The sequence below is a fragment of the Ambystoma mexicanum genome, chromosome 13 (assembly GCF_040938575.1).
Source record: "Ambystoma mexicanum isolate Mex_15411 chromosome 13, UKY_AmexF1_1, whole genome shotgun sequence".
NCBI classification, from domain to species: domain Eukaryota; kingdom Metazoa; phylum Chordata; class Amphibia; order Caudata; family Ambystomatidae; genus Ambystoma; species Ambystoma mexicanum.
The window spans coordinates 28,547,572-28,563,936 of record NC_090938.1 but is presented as its reverse complement, the minus strand read 5'-3'; the positions used below and the strand labels follow the sequence as shown (position 1 = coordinate 28,563,936).

General features: G+C 49.6%; 1 protein-coding gene across 6 annotated transcripts in view; it reads left to right on the top strand.

Annotated features, from left to right (window-relative positions):
* LOC138520773 (chitotriosidase-1-like) overlaps window positions 1-16,365 on the top strand; it is a 344,502-nt gene that overhangs the window by 170,857 nt on the left and 157,280 nt on the right. For 3 of the 6 annotated variants that reach the window (XR_011282878.1, XM_069633071.1, XM_069633067.1), the window contains exon 1: window positions 11,369-11,423. The exons of 2 other annotated variants lie outside the window; for them this stretch is intronic. Coding sequence is in view for 3 of the 4 variants with exons in the window: in XM_069633071.1 (XP_069489172.1) it covers window positions 11,384-11,423 (40 nt within the window). In the remaining variant the exon portion in view is untranslated. Of the gene's footprint in view, window positions 1-11,368; window positions 11,424-12,202; window positions 12,757-16,365 lie in introns of those variants that run through there. One more of the 6 variants, XM_069633068.1, reaches the window with a different exon arrangement.

Genomic DNA, 16,365 nt, shown 5'->3' with positions numbered 1-16,365 from the left:
GTGGGGGGGTGCTTAAAGGGGGGTCTCCAAGCACAGACTGAGAGGGAATAGGAGGCAGAGGGGAGGCGAGGGTGGACAGGATGTCCTGGGTTTTAGAAATAAATTGCGAGGCAAGGGCATTGCAGAGAGCCTGGGAGGCAAGAGGAGGGGAGGAGACTGCTGCAGGGTTGGCAAGCTCCTTGCAGATTTTAAAGAGTTCGGCCGAGTTGTTGGTTGCCGCAGAGACACGGGCTTGAATGTGGGCTCTCTTCTTTGTGCGACCAGAGAGTCGGTATTGCCTTTGGAGCAGGCGACAGACCAGTTTGTCAGAGGGTGAGCAAGAAGACCTCCATTTCCTCTCAGCCGCCCTACACTTACGTTTAAGTGTAGGTAGGTCGGAATCATACCAGGAATTGCACTTGGCTTTGGACTTCAAGCGGATCCTCATGACAGGGGCAAGAGTATCAAGAGTATGAGAGATTGAAGAGTAGAGAAGGGACAGGGTTGTGTCGGGTGTGAGTCAGCCAGGGGAGGAGGAGTGGGAGCTAAGCTGACACACGCTTCATAGGTCGGGTGTCCGAGAAGGTAAGTGGAAGTGTTGGGGTGTGGTTGGCTTGGGGGGAAGAGAGTGAGAGATGGGAGCAGAGGAGGCAGTGATCACTCCAGGAGAGAGGAGTGGTCAGAGGAATAGAGAGGGGGAGGCCAGGGGAGATCAAGACATCAAGTGTGTCTCCTGCAGAGTGCGTTGGGCCAGAGGGGAGGATAGAGAGGGAGAGGGTATCGCAGAGGTTGCGAAAGAGCAGCCATGAGGGACAGTGAGAATCGAGGTGAATGTTGAGGTCACCAAGGAGGAGGAGTTGAGTGGTTGAGGCCAGGAGGGAGGAGGAGAGGTCGCACTCAGAGAGAAAAGAGGTGAATTGCCCGGGGGCCGGTAGATAGTAGGAACAGCAAGAGAGTGGCTAGGAGAGAGTGAGAGCCTGCAGACAAGGCATTCAAAAGAGGAGTAAATCTGAGTGGGAATTATAGTGGCAGGAATCCACTCAGGAAAGATCAGGGCTATGCCCCCTCCAGGTCGAGTAGATCTGGGTGCGGAGAGGATCTTGTAGCCCTCAGGGAGTAGAGTGTCACAGCTTGTGACAGAGCTGGCTGTGTACCAAGTCTCCGTAGGACCGAGGACATCAAGGTCCAGTTCTTCAGGAGGTGGCAGATGTCAGAGGCGTGTTTGACAGCAGAGCGAGAGTTGAGAGTGGAAAGATGAAAAAGGTTGCCGGCCTTAAAGACCTTCCGGGGAGGAGTACAAATCAGAGGTACGCCCTGCGGAGTTGTGGAGGTAGCCTGAAGAGTGGCAGAGGAGGAGGAAAAAGTAGGTAAGGCAGCCAGGGAGTGAGAGGAGGGGACAGCTGGAGATGAGAGGAAGTTGATGAGGCGAGGGAAACGCCTATCGAAGAGGAGGAGATTGGCCTGAGGACCTTGGACCATGACAGTGCCATTTAGGTAGACATTAAGGATGACTCTGGAGGAGTCGAAAGTAGCCATGAGGACATCCCAGCGAGTGCCACCATTAATGGGAGAGGAGGAGACAGGACAAAGCACAGAGATCATATGGGGGATCCATAGATCCGGCGAAGGAACAACAAAGGGGATGTCGGTGAGGGTCTGTCTGGAAGAGGCGCTGGTATAGGTATCAGCGATGGGGAGTCCAGGGTTGGAGGCCAAGATATCCTTTTTAAATTTCTTTATTCCAGACTTGGTGAGAAGGGAAGGGTAGTTGATAGAGAAGCAGTTGGAATAGATGGGAGAAACAGAAAGCGCCATGAGTGGAAATGACAAGAGGCAGAGGGAGGAGTAAGCAAGTAAAGCAGTATTGAGCAGTCACTGGACTAGCAGGTTACAATCAATGGCCAAAAGTTAAATGCAGAAATACACTGACGTTGAACTTTCAAGTAAATGCAAAAATACACCCAGGTTTGACTTTCAAGTTAAATGGGAGACCAGTAGTTAAGGAATGTAGAGTGGTCGTCAGATGGTAGAGGTGAGTATAGATAAGCTTCACATGAGAGCATGGCAGGAAGAGTTGAGTACCCTCTGAGAAGGGAGTACAGGTAAATCAAGGAGGGAACGAACCCAAACAGAATATGGTAAGAGTCATGGCAGTCCAATAGTCCAGGGAAGCAGCCTCCGTGACAATGAGGGTTTGGCTGTTGCAGAATCTCATGATGCAGCGTGTGAAGCAGACAGAGAAGCTGCCAGGGACCTTAGAAAGTCGACCTTTGAAACAGGGGCCGGCTGAAGCCTGCCGGTCCCCCGATTGGCTTGAAAACAAAGCGAACAGCCAATCACTGCAGACGATGGAAGGAAGCACTTTAGATACACAGCCAGCCTCATGCAAACAAGGAGAGTAGGCAGCCATGATGGAAAACCTCAAACACATTGTGAGGCAGCAGGAAACATCAATTTCATTGAAATGAGTCAGTGCAATTAGAAGCAGCAGAAGGTTAGAACACACTGCCAATTTGCACAGTGTAATTTCTGAAATTAAAATGGTTCGCCAAGTAAAAAAAAAAACGCTTTTTTTCTGATTTTTCGTTTTTCTTTTTAAAAGCTTTTTTTCGTTTCTGGTGCTGCAGGGACAATGGCAATGCACCTACCTGGTGCAGAAAGCGTCCGTGGGCCCAACAGATCAGGAAACTTAGGAAGGGTGGGAGCTTCAGAAAGACCTCAATCTCTGTAGGATGTAGAAGGCAGAAAGCAGGGAAAATGAGGTTTACGTCTGTTGATGCAATTGGAGTTGCTGTATTCGTATTAGGAGCACTGTTGTTGATTTTGTTTGCTTCTTGTACATGGCTAGACTCTCTTGCTGTTTCAGTTCTAGCAGAGTTTTCTGCATGCTGATAGACGTCATCATGGCGATTAAGGCTTCAGTAAGTTGAGTTTTGTCAGCCTGGTCGTGTCTCGCGATATCAAATAGGCAGGATTGGCACATTTTGCTCGCTTCTGCTTCTTCGTCAAGGCGCTCTTGTATTCTGGTTATAAAGGCCTACATAAATATTTCCTTAGAATGTATTAACGCTGACAGCGTTGCCTGGTCTTTATTTGCGTCCACATTTGCTTCTTGGATTTTTATGAAGGGAATCAGTGCTTGGGAAGTTATGGCCATTAGCATGTTCTGTAGATCCAACATGGTGGTGGGTATTGATGTTAGTTGTGCGGGAGAGTTGGCCGTACAGGCACATTTCAGATCTTCTGAGATATGTGTGGATGTCGTTCCTCTCAATTATTGTTCTTTTCCGGTTGTCTGTTTAAAGGAGTGCTAGTGTTGAATTCTCTGTGTGGGGCGGTAATGTCTGTGGATATTTCAGATTGCGGTTGTGATTCTTATAGTGATGATAGGGGGATGAAGGTTTTGTTTGCTGAAGCGCTTTCCCGAACACCTCCTTTCCTTTCTCTTGATTTTGCATGAGTGCCTCTATCTCTAGAATGTCTAGGGAGAGGCGCGCCATCCAGGGATTTTGTAGGGTATTAGTAGTTGCTAACGTTATTTCGTGTGATTGCCTCCGTCTCTCATAAAGGGATTGCCACCTTCGTTTGGCTAGTAGCGCTTTGTCCTTTTGTGGGATGCTTTGTGGATTAAACTGGAGTTGAGGTTTATGTACAGAGTTTATGTCCGGAGAGTGGGAAGTTGTGAGGTCATCGTTGTGAGCTGGTCTTTTGTTAAGTTCATCAGGCAATTCCTAGATCTATCTATTTCCTGCAGCTCATCATGGCTTGTATCCTGGTCTGGGTTGGTTTCTAGATCATCGTTGTGCGGCGTTGTCACTGTCTCTTCCAAACTGATTTGCGTCATGTTTCGTTCTGTGGTAGTGCTCATTTCTGGAGAAGTTTGTTTGTATTTTTGTTGTTGTTCATTTCCATGGAGACACCCTGGCAAGTTTTATGTGCCATTTGTTTATCCATGATTTTGTCTTCCCCGATGGTAAGAGCTGTGTCTGGTTTAAGGAGAGGGTCGCCTGGCACTTGGGGGAGCATTTTTTCCGGTGAGATCTCCGTAAAGCTCTTGTTTTGTTAAATTGTACCAGTTGATTGTTTGTGTGCTTTTGGGATCTTTTTTAAGGGGGAATCCGTGTTAGAAGTGGTTTTGGTACGTAGTCTGGTCCGTGGACCCGTTTTCATCTCTGTTGTATGTGCAGCTGCTAACACATGCTAGGAAATCGGTGTGATTTCTACGTGTTTCCTTGGTAGATGCTAATGTCTGTGCTCCTGGGTCAAAGGCGTTGCCCGCAGTCCCCAGTTGTACGCTGGTCGTACAGGAGCGTGAAGTTGTTGGCTTCCTACCAAGGTCACGAAGGAAACTGAACTCTTTCAGAGTGGAGGATACAGGTATTTCGTGGCGAGACTCAGCGCTTCTGGGTCAAAGGCAAAGGCCCGCAGTCCCCAGTGCCGCGCTGTTCGTGTGTAGATTTCAAGGGGAGGACTTCCATGAGTTTGTTAGAATGTCAGGGGGAGAGGTTGTCCACGTAGCAATTTTGGTCTTTTTGTCGGTGGAAGTTCCGGGTCAAAGACCGAAGGCCCTGTTATGACCCGGTCTGGGTCATAGTGATATAATCTGGATACAGTTGCAGGTATGCTTAATGGTTGCTTTATTCAGGACCTTCAGTTACAGGTACAAATCAGGTCTCATCAAGTCCATAAGGAGATAGGAGGAAATCATGAGAGAAACCCACTGGCTCCCACCACCCAGGCTTCCTTAGATCAACTGCCTGGGTTAGAACCCATTCATACACAAACACTCCAAACTAGCTCATGCATTCCACAAATGACATCACCACATACATACAGCATTCAGAAGGTGAACCATAGAAAGGAAGGATAATCCTAACACCTCCTTCCCTTACAAACCATACAGGGGAAGGCTAATCCTAACACCTCCTTCCCTTACAAACCATACAGGGGAAGGCTAATCCTAACACCTCCTTCCCTTACAATCCCAAACAAACCAGTCTCACGCCTCAAGCACACCGTGACCTAAAGCCGTCATCACACCTAACCATCAGAAGGGCCTCAAACACCAATACCCTGCCAGTCCCTCTAAAAGACCGAGAAATTAACAGCTGGACAAACAGGCGTAACTAACAATCCGGTAACGGCACCACACCAACTAAACAACAAAAACTTCTGTCCTTCAAGAAATCGCGCATCACCTTCCACCCGTCACCACCACCAACGGGTCACCAGCCTGCCACGCCGGAGCACAGACCTGCCCCTCTGGGCTACTAACCAACACTTCATACACAACCTGGGGAAAACAAGACACCTCCTGTCCACCACTGCCACTGGTAGACCTCAGGGCTGCCACACCTGAGCACAAACGGCCACCTATATGGGCTGGCACGAAGTCCGCTACACACCTACAAGGAACATGTCTAACCTACTACACCAGACCGTAGACTCATGGCAACTAAAGAGACAGGCGCCTCCAATCAACCAAAACACACTCACTTGACTCATCCTCAACCACTCAACATCCATAGCAACACGGGGAACAGAGGCAACCAGTGGAGAACCAGTCAACCATACCACCATACTTCCTCGAGGAGTTGGCCAGACACCTCGAGCCCTCATGGCTACTAAGAGCAACCAGGTAACCCCACTACCAAGATGTTCTGTTGTCATGCTCCCAGAACCACCCAGAACAAAATCCAGAATGACCCCAGAAGCAACACTTCAAGTAAAAACAATAATAATCAATCACTCACCATCATGGCTCAGCACAAAACACTATCCTGACTCCTCTGAGCCACACAAATCACTACCCTGACTCCTCTTGAGCCACGCAATTTACCATCATGACTCCGCAAAGCCACACAAATTACTATCATGACTCCGCAGAGCCTCACCAATTACTATCAAGACTCCGCAGAGCCACATGACTAGACTACCACTAGTCACACAATTCACCATCACAACTCCGCAGCCGCTTGACCAGACTACCACTAGTCACACAAATCGCTATCAAGACTCCGCAGAGCTGCTTGACCAGACTACACTAGTCACAGAAATCACTATCAAGACTCCTGTGAGCCACATGACTAGACTACCACTAGTCACACAAATCACTATCAAGACTCCTCTGAGCCACTTGACTAGACTACCACTAGTCACACAAATCACTATCAAGACTCCTGTGAGCCACATGACTAGACTACCACTAGTCACACCAATCACTATCAAGACTCCTCTGAGCCACTTGACTAGACTACCACTAGTCACACAAACCACTATCAAGACTCCTGTGAGCCACATGACTAGACTACCACTAGTCACACAAATCACTATCAAGACTCCTCTGAGCCACCTGACTAGACTACCACTAGTCACCTACACAATGACTCTGCAGAGTCACTAGAATAACCACAACCAGTCAGAGCACACACACTTCACACTGGTTACATGCACGCCATGCATCTTCAAACAGTTTCGCAGCATAACCACTCCACACTTGACAAAAAAAAAAACATGTTGGTTATTAGCAGGTGAAAATTGTGGAGTGCGGGCAGGGCCCTACCCACACTCATATCAAAAGAACATGTTCCTACAATTCACTTAGCAAAAGCAAATACATCAATTTGACATTACTCTGAAGTAATGTCTGTAGAGTCAAGATCTATAAGTCCATGTTGTCCAATACATGACACAACGCTACAAGCTGCAAATCCTCAACATCATTAAACACTACATATTAGGCAGCATACAAATCAATTCCTTTTAACACACCCCACAAAATGTTACCCAGTCATCAGCACAAATACGCAAACTTGCATCTAACCTAAAGAATGTAACTAAATACACTCTGCACATTTCAGCACATGTTATTAAGAGTGTAAACCTCCACACTCATTGTGAATTTTAAAAGTCCAAAGCTGACCCTCCTGCAATGCCTCAAAATTGGTTAAACACTAACATGTTAATCCCTAAACCACAATTGCACCTCCAATCACCCACGCATCCGCAACAACCTTCCGTTCAAGGTAATGCTTCAAATGACATTACTAAGGTACAGGAGAGAACACTTAATTTAGTCATTTACGCCCCACGATGCAGTGCAATTTTCAAAACCTTGGTATTTTCATTTTCATCGGTTTGACAAAACAATGGGAGCTGCATAGCGTCCATAATGAGTATAAAAAATCAGCTTCAAAAATCTTTTACCATATAGATGGAGCAACTAGACATCAAAAACAGCTTAATCCACTGAGGAGCAGCTGTTAACTATTGTAGCCGCTCCACACAGGTACGCTCCTAGCGGTCTGCTTCCCACTTATCCTCATAAGTTTTGGCTGCCTCCCGAGAATTGCCCCGTGACTGCTCTACAGTCTACAAACTTAACGAAGATCGCTTCCTGATCACGTTATGACGTTTTTTAAGGTGCCTTACTCCAAAGTCACTCTTCATTCTCACTAGTCTCCTCATTGCACCTCGTATAATCAGCGCCAGCAACACCAACCACAACGAACTTCCCAGCGCGAATGTAAGTAGAATGATCATTCCATCTGATTGCCATATCCTACTGATGCTCACATGACGTCACCAGTCAGCCTCTGTCCTCCAGGCCTCACGGAGCTCCGCAGCTCCAAACGGCCCCCTTGGTTGTCGCGGCAGGCGGAAACAGCAACTTCCAGCATTCACAACTTCACTCAGAGATCACTCTTCTAGACGCAGCACCCTTTCTATCTTCTGCCCTGGGGCCCCACTTCGCTCTCCAGTTTAAGGGTTACATTACTCATGTGAACTGCTGCCTAATGGAGGCACAGTGCTTGGCAGGATACTCTCTTCACAATCTACCGGGACAGCCTGCTTTACTGCCTTGGATGCCACTCTTGCTGAAACCTGGATGCTTACCAGTACAGCCTGCTTTACTCCGCCCTAGGTGGCTGTCCTTGCGCGTACCAAGGCACTGTCACTTTCTCAGCCCTGGGTGGTGGGACTCTTCTTGGACCAGGGGGGGCAGTGGGTTCCCTCTCCTTGTACAGTCTCTCACTTGAGCTTCCCTCCTGCTCTGCACCCCCCACAGCAGTATCTCCTTACTCTTTATCCTGGACCACACACACAGGTACCTGTTGCCTTGTTGCCTTAAGGGTCCATCCATATCCAGTCCCCTCCAAGACCAGACCTTGTCGCCAATTGTTATGACCCGGTCTGGGTCATAGTGATATAATCAGGATACAGTTGCAGGTATGCTTAATGGTTGCTTTATTCAGGTACTTCAGTTACAGGTACAAATCAGGTCTCATCAAGTCCATAAGGAGATAGGAGGAAATCATGAGAGAAACCCACTGGCTCCCACCACCCAGGCTTCCTTAGATCAACTGCCTGGGTTAGAACCCATTCATACACAAACACTCCAAACTAGCTCATGCATTCCACAAATGACATCACCACATACATACAGCATTCAGAAGGTGAACCATAGAAAGGAAGGATAATCCTAACACCTCCTTCCCTTACAAACCATACAGGGGAAGGCTAATCCTAACAGGCCCGCAGTCCCCGGGTCTATCTCTCCCTTTGTCACTTTGTTCTGTTTGTTAAGTTTGAGTGATTGAGCTAACTTCCAGACTTGGTTGTGCAGGTATTCATTTGGCAGTGCTCCAGGGGGATATGCGAATCACTGGTCATCGGTTCCTCAAGGAGAAAAGGTTTTGGCCAGGTTCCAAGAATTTGCAGGAGTTTGGTGGGACTCTGTTGTGCAGCTGCTCTGCGTCTGCGATTCCTGCTGAGAGGGCAGAGGCTGTCAGGTTGGAGATAGGGAGGGAGGGGGCTTTGCTGTACTGGCTGCTGGAGCACGGCAAAGTAGACGGTTTGCTATGTGTCTTCAGTGTTCTATGTGTGGGGTTTGTTTATGGGTTGTATTCGCGTGCCTCACGTCTTCTTTGTGCTTAGAGATTGGCACCGCAGCAAGAGTGGATTCACTCAAGAGGTGCAGTTGTGCTTTTTTTTTCTCACCTCTGTCGCTGTTCCTCAAGTATTTGCAGCTGCTGTGCTGTGTGTAGTGGATTGAAGTTGATACGAAGATGGTGGTATCACGGCTCCAGCGGGGGTTGTGGCACACTTGTGCACGGCCGTGCAGGGACTGCTGAGAATGCAATCACACTCAGACGTGCCCCCAACAACGGCCACACTCCGTGGCATGCTCCGCAGAATGAAAGGGCAAATGTAGGCACAGAGCTCCGCCTCCAGGGAGCAGCAGGCAAGGAAAAAAGACTGTGGGGACTGCTGAGACTGCAATCACACTCAGACGTCCACACTCCGTGGCCCGCTCAGAGGAATGAAAGGGCAAATGTAGGCACAGAGCTCTGCCTCCAGGGACCACGTGTTAGGTCATCCTTTAGCCTGGCTACATACAACCTATTGTTATATCATTTATTGTTTTCAGTTTGGTTGTCTTGTATTGAATATCTACACTATCACTTGTCACTATAGGTGGTGGTTACACATTGTTACCAAAGCACTACTTTGTTGTATCTTTGGATATTTGCAATTCAGTTGCTAAACCAGCTATATTAAGGATTGGTTAAGACTATAAATTAACCACCCTTAATACACTGCACCTATGTATTTTCTATTTCTCAAAAAAATCTCAAAAAAACTATAAATGCATGACTATGAAATGTATTTAACAGCAAAAGAAAACAAAAGCTGTAATACTGACATCTATTTTTGTCTGAATTTCTTAACTTCATGAGCACTACCACATTTTAAGTGTTTTTGCATGTATACGACATGACAGAATAAATCTAGGCCTACTGCAGTCAATGAGTAGTCCCCAGAACTTTCAGACATCAGAGCAGACCCCCTTTGTGTACCTGCCTCCAGGGAGCAGCAGGCAAGGAAAAAAGACTGTGGGGACTTCTGAGACTGCAATCACACTCAGACGTCCACACTCCGTACTTCTAATAGAGAAAATCTCCAAATGGTTGGACAACAGAAACGTGTAAAACCTAGCCGTTAGCAGTGCATAACGTTCTAGCTACCCAAATCTATATCTTAAGATTCCAAGGAAATGGCAAAGCAAATAGTCCACAATCCTATTCTTCAAAGACTGACCCTAACCCACTACCACAAAACAGACTTCATCCTTGGTTTCCTCAGGTTTGCCGCTAGCCCCTGGACGTTGGATTCCTAAATTCACGATAGGTCCCTCGTTGACCTTGGCTTAAGGATTCAGGCCTCTTCCCGCTTATTACCTACCCTGTCACCCCTCTGCCCACTTTCCATATGCATAATCACAAACAGCATCCATATTTTTGGGGGTTAAAACGAGGTTAAAAAGTGCTAGAAAGTTGAATTTGATCAGTTTGTAAGTCTAACAAAGTATGGATTACTGTTAAAATATCTTTGAAAGCTCAAACAGTCTGTTGTATTTGGTATTTCATGAATTTTAAGATTATTTAAGTTCTGTTTTATATCAGAGATGTCATCCGGGTCAAAGCTCACATAACATCACTTCCTGTGATGTCATTTCTGCTACCCCCTGACATGTTGGTGCATTGACATGCCTGGATACGCCTGCTGGTTTCCACTATAAAATAACTGCTAATATTAAGAATGGCGGGCGAACACGTAGACAAAGGAGAACATGGCGGGCGCCGCCTCTTAGTGGGGGCTCTTGGCCAGCCTACCCCCCCGGAGCATAGTGAGGGACAACTGGAGGTCAGGACCGGAAGTGGGGTGGGGATGATGCCCACGTCACCCAGTGTCGCTGGAAGGGGGAGGGGACGCGGGTCCGAGAGAGAGTTGGGTCTATATAAACCTTAACGTGCATGGCTTTCTCTCTCGGTCCATGCCTTTCTTCCCTGCAACAGATTGGAATCTACGGATGCCCAGGAGTAATAGACTCGGGGGGGGGGCCCTGGGCAAAAGGGGAGGGGTTAGGGGGCTTGGAAGGCATACCAACCCAAAATGCAGGGGGGTGGGGAGGGGAGAACGAAGAAAACGTAAAGGGCAAGAAGGGAATTCGTGGGGAACAAGAAGAAGGTGGCACAGTAAGGTTGGTAAGGAAACAAGTAGGGAAGGGATAATTGAAGGAAAATACCTAGGGGAAGAGTACGTGGGGATGGTGAAGGGCTTCGGAGGGTGGCAAGGGGGGGCAGGGGGAAAGGTCCAATTGATTTGGGGGGAGTAAGCGCAAGGCTGGGGGGGAAGAGACTGGGTAACTTGGGGAATTGAGAGAACATAACATGGAGGCCAGGGGGCGCAGGCGTAATGGAATACAGGGAACAGAGTATGGAGTCAAGTGGGGGTAGGGAGAAAGAGAAGAGAACCGGAAGGAGGAGTGAGCCTCGGGAACGGAAGTGTAAGGGCAAGGGATAGACGGAACGGGGAGTAGACCGGGGTAAGATCTCTGGAGATGGACAATGGGGAGAGAGAACACGGGGAATGGAATGAAGGTGAGTCATAGCACACCAAGGCGGGAAATGGGAGATAGAAATGAAGCCGGGATCACTTAGCGCTGGAATTAGATGCTTGGTTGGGCAGGTAGAGCAAGGGAACAGGAACATAACAAAGGAAGTGTAGGTATGGCAAAGGGAACGGGAGCACAGAGCAGAGTAGACACGTGTACACTGAATAAGGACACTGAAAAAAGTGTCTGGGGAACGTGTTCAAAAAATGTAAAGAAAGAATGCCCATGGGTAGAGAGAAACCGGCAGGGCGAGCCGGGCTCAGCCGGAAGGGTCCACCGGACACGGACGGTGCGGGGGGTGGGGGCGAGCTTAGGATGCCACACCCGGCGTAGAAGAACCTGTGCTGTGGTGGATGAACGCATCGCCTGTAGGATAACTCCATGACTTTATGCAAAATAAAGCTGCTGTGGCATTGTGATTTCCAACTTGAAAACGTGTTTGGTCTTTTATTCCGGGAAAGTCATCCAGGGGGGGTTGGTCGGGGGTTGGGGGGGTGGTGTATGAATGTGACATACAAGATGGGGTGTCTGGCAGCGGAGGCGCAGCAATGGGATGCCCCCGCTAAGACAGTGGGGTTCTCGGGGTGTGCGCTTTGAACAGGCCTGGACTAGACGAGAGGACGGGCGACTTGAAGGGCCAGTACAACAGGCTGGTGCAGGCCGCCCGTGTGACGTCTCACCGTGCTTCAAACTGCCCCACTTGCCGCATGCTTGGCTTGGTGCCAGGGCTGTTTATTCCCTCAGTCCCACCCCTGTGGTTGGCAGAGCGCTCCACGTTCCTTAGAGTGAGGCAGACACCTGCGCCGCACCAGGAAGCAGTGCCCAAATCTGAGAGGCCCTGCCGCATGCAGTCAGGCCCCTCTTATGGGGCTCTCCCGCATGCAGACAGGCCCCTGTGACTGCGAGAGAGGAACTGCCAGGATGAAAAGCAGGGCGAATGGGGCAATTTCCCTGTCTCGAGAAGAGTTTCCCAACTTCCCACGCACGCACGGTTGCGTGGCCGAGGCTGCGTGTGTTGTGGGCTATAAAGGGAAGACGCCAGGATGAGCGCATGAGACCAGTGACGCAGCTTTAAGGTCCTCTTCAGCGCCGCCGCAGACTCCGGCACCGCCGCAAACTCTCAGATCCAGACTCCGGCACCGCCGCAGACTTCCAGATCCAGACTCCGGCACCGCCGCAGACTCCCAGATCCAGACTCCGGCACCGCCGCAGACGCCCAGATCCAGACTCCGGCACCGCCGCAGACTCCCAGATCCAGACTCCGGCACCGCCGCCTGACCTCAGAGCCGCCACAGGCATGCAGATGGCACCGCGAGCCGGTGAGCAACAAAAACTTTGGGAATGTGCTCAGTAATTGGGGGCAGAGTGCTTGTGGCGGCGGGGGGAGGGGGGCGGTGGGGTGGTTTGCAGGGTCATGATGCCGACTTTTGATTTTTAGTTGAGGGGTCACATTTTTTTATTTTGCACTTTCTGAATCAGTCACCCTGAAGGTTAGCACGATTTGCACAAACAAGTTTGCACAGCACCTTAAAATCGTTGGTTAGAGCATGAGAGAAGAGTACAAACAAAGCCTTTGAATGTGAAAGATGGGACATCACATTGCCAATCTTCCAGGCAACCCTTCCGTGCAAATGTGCTCTCGTCTACTGAATTCCATGTGCAAAAGGTGCAGTACGCCAGAATGACAACTTTAAATCGAGGAAGCTAACGAGCCACAATCTGCCCAAGAGAGGGGAGTCCGGTAGACCACAACGCGCGCCCATTCAAGACACGGCCTCTCAGCTGAGACAGCAAGCAGTGAAGTTCTGGTCGGAACTAACCTGCTGTGATTTCTCATGAAGCACAGGCCTGCCCGCTGAGAATGGAAACGTGTGCCATCCATGGAACCACTCCAGAGTTTTCATTGATACCTGGATAAATCAAAGAAATCCAGTGACATGGGGTGTAGGGGCTGGGGGTTAGGAGAAGTGGATACAAAGCACTGTGAAACTGCAGGGCCATCCGAAAATGTGCCAGGGCCCATTTCAAAAAAGATGTTCTTGAGCCCCCTTACCTACAGCTGGGAAAAGCAGCCCAAAGCAGCCTGGGGTGGTTAAATTACAATGGAATCAAAAGAATGCAGCAAAGGGGTTAATAGCTGCAGAGTATCATGAACAGGCATCCAGAGGGGAGCTGAAACATTAAATGGCCACTGAGAAGCTCCTAATAGCTCTTTGACATTGGGCTGCTAATGTAGAGGAAACCGGAGTAAAAATGCAATGCGGTAATTAGAAGGTGGCTGGATAGTGCAAGAGGCCTGAGCGAGGTGATGGTCTGATGGCACCAGCAAACGCAACCTGTAACATGCGTGCTTCAAATCACACATGTCATTTCCAAAATCAAAGAAGCATGTTCCTGTGTCATAAGACTGCCAACACAGGACCCTTCTGAGACTTAGGGCTCATTTCAACTAAAAAGGTTTAAAGTCCTGACGCTGTCCCTGGGAAACTCACAGGAATCTCTGCCCATCGTAAGGATAGGTTGGTGTTTTCTCTGCCCTGTTCGGATGAGGGCCTAGGAGAGGGCTTGCTCTTCAGAAGGCCCCTGGCTCTGCTGCACCATTTGGAGGATGGCAAATCCCCTCCGTGTCCCTGAGGCCTCTGTAGGAGGAGAGGTATGGGGGTGGGAGGAGGGGGTATCGATTACTTTTGTGTGTTAGACCTTTTGTTCCTCAGGGGTGGTGCCTGTGTGTGAATGTCTGAGGCCAGAGCTCCTGCACCAGGAAGGGCGACTTACATTCACAATGATATGCACCACCCCTGCACCGCCACACCGCACTTGCACTTCTCTCCCGTCACCCGCCCTCTCTCCTCTACTCTCCATATTTCAATTCTTGCCCACTCCCGGCTTTCTTTCCCTTCCTCTTCCTCTTTATGTCTTCACCCACCTTCCTCTCTCTTACCTTTCTCCCCCCCACCCCCCCGTCTCCACATATCCCTCTCTTCCACTCCACTCTGCCAGACTTTTAGGAAGCACATCGTTCCACCGCAGGTGCATTAACATGCTGAGCTATGTTATTGAGTTTGAGTAAGTGGTCTCCATTTTAAACCAACCAGGGACATGTGACCTGGGGGCTGGTGTGGGCGGACTCGCCACTTAAGAGAGCGAGGGAGTCAGAGATAGCAGCAAAATCATGGAGGTGTGGGGATGGGGGCAGATGGAAAACTAAAAAAGGGTGAGTTGAGAGGCGAAAGGGCTGGAAAAAAGATTTAGATAGAAAGGACAGGGAGTACAATGCAAAACGTCAAAGCAAAAACAACAAAAAAAAAAACAGGTGAAAGAGAAAAAAGTAAGACATCGCAAAAGGGGAGCGATGAGTTTGGTGTGTCTCCAGTCCCCAGAGTCAAGGCTGTGGGGCTGATGAGGGGCACTGCCCACCCTGAAGTGAGCAGCGCTTGCTAGCTTTGCAAGCTGCATGCCAAGACTTCACCAGGCCAGAGGCACTGCCATGCCCACTGAGGGTGTCGACAGTCACCGTGTGCTTGCCTTCTCAGACCGTCTTCCGAGAACTTCCATAATCTCCACGGGGGCAACATGGCACTCCTGCCCCCGTTGCTCCAGAAGAACGGGGCAGCTGCCCCCTTTGTCCTTGCGCACTCGCCGCCTATGGGCAGTGTGACAGTTTACCCAGTCACATGCAGTGCTGGAAGCAAACGTGGCACTATCTGCCCACTGAGGCCACACCTGTGCCTCACCCATCCCAGCACGGGGTCGTGCGCCAGCAGCATGTCTGACCTCAGTCTGAGCTCTGCTGATTGTCCCTGCTGGCCATGATTGCCCTGTGTGGAACCAGCATGGGTCTGCAGTGACAAACAGCACGGCAGCACCAATTGCCCTGGGGTCAACGATGCATCTTCCTAACTGCGAGTGGCACTGAACCTTAACCCCGAAGGGCCGAAATGAGGAGGATTTCATGAATATTGAACTCATACGATAATCGGGCCTCTTCAGTCGCACCCTGGGCCTCTATACCCCTTCTCAGTGCCTTAACTGAGACAGGGAAATGAGACGGGACACATCCAGAGGGCGTGGCCTACTGGCTAGGGCCACCTGCCTGCTTGTGAGGCCCCGCCCTCTTGACGTACCGACTTAATGGACTACAGGCACCCCCACGAGGCAGCCCTTTATAGAGATGGGGGAGAGGGTGCTGATCACTTCATTTATTACCTAACAAGATGCATGTGGGGGGTGAGGGGGGCTAAGAGATGCAGCGATCACCGGGGGCAGCAGCACCATTAAGGCTGAAAAGGTGAGGCCACTGGAAGCCAAGGCCTTTTTGTCCTAAAGCCTGAAGCTCCCGCAAATTAGCAGGAGCTTCAGGCTTTAGAAAAAAGGGCTCCCACACTCCTTTGTCACCTTTTCTTCTGTATTGGTGGCACCGGCCCCCAGGCATCTCTTGATTAGAGGGATGCCTCACAGGTGTCACCATAATGGATTAAGGCCTTTTTTCCCCTAAAGCCTGAAGCTCTCACACATGAGTGCGAGCTTCAGGCTTTAGAAAAAAAAGCTTTGTCCTCTAGAGACCAGGGCTGCCAGGAGACATTAGTGAGCCCCGTTAGGGCCCCGCCTCAGAACCATATTTCTGAGCCTGTCCGTTTTCAGCCCTGGCTAGTCCCAGCCCACTTAAAGCCCTGCCACTTCTGAATAAAGATGTGCAGCCAGTGAAAGAGCCTGCAGAAGGCGTGCTTTTCAAAGTTCACTAGTGCGGGGGAGAGATTGAAATGAACCCCCTTTAAATATTTGCATTCCAAGGAAAGATGTGCAGACAATATGAGTGATTTGCTTTTTGAAACAGAAATTTACCATTGCTATTCCCAAAAAATGTTTCCCAAACATGCAGATGTCTCACGTGCCTCAGAACCAGGATTGCCCTGCCAGTAGCCGCAGCC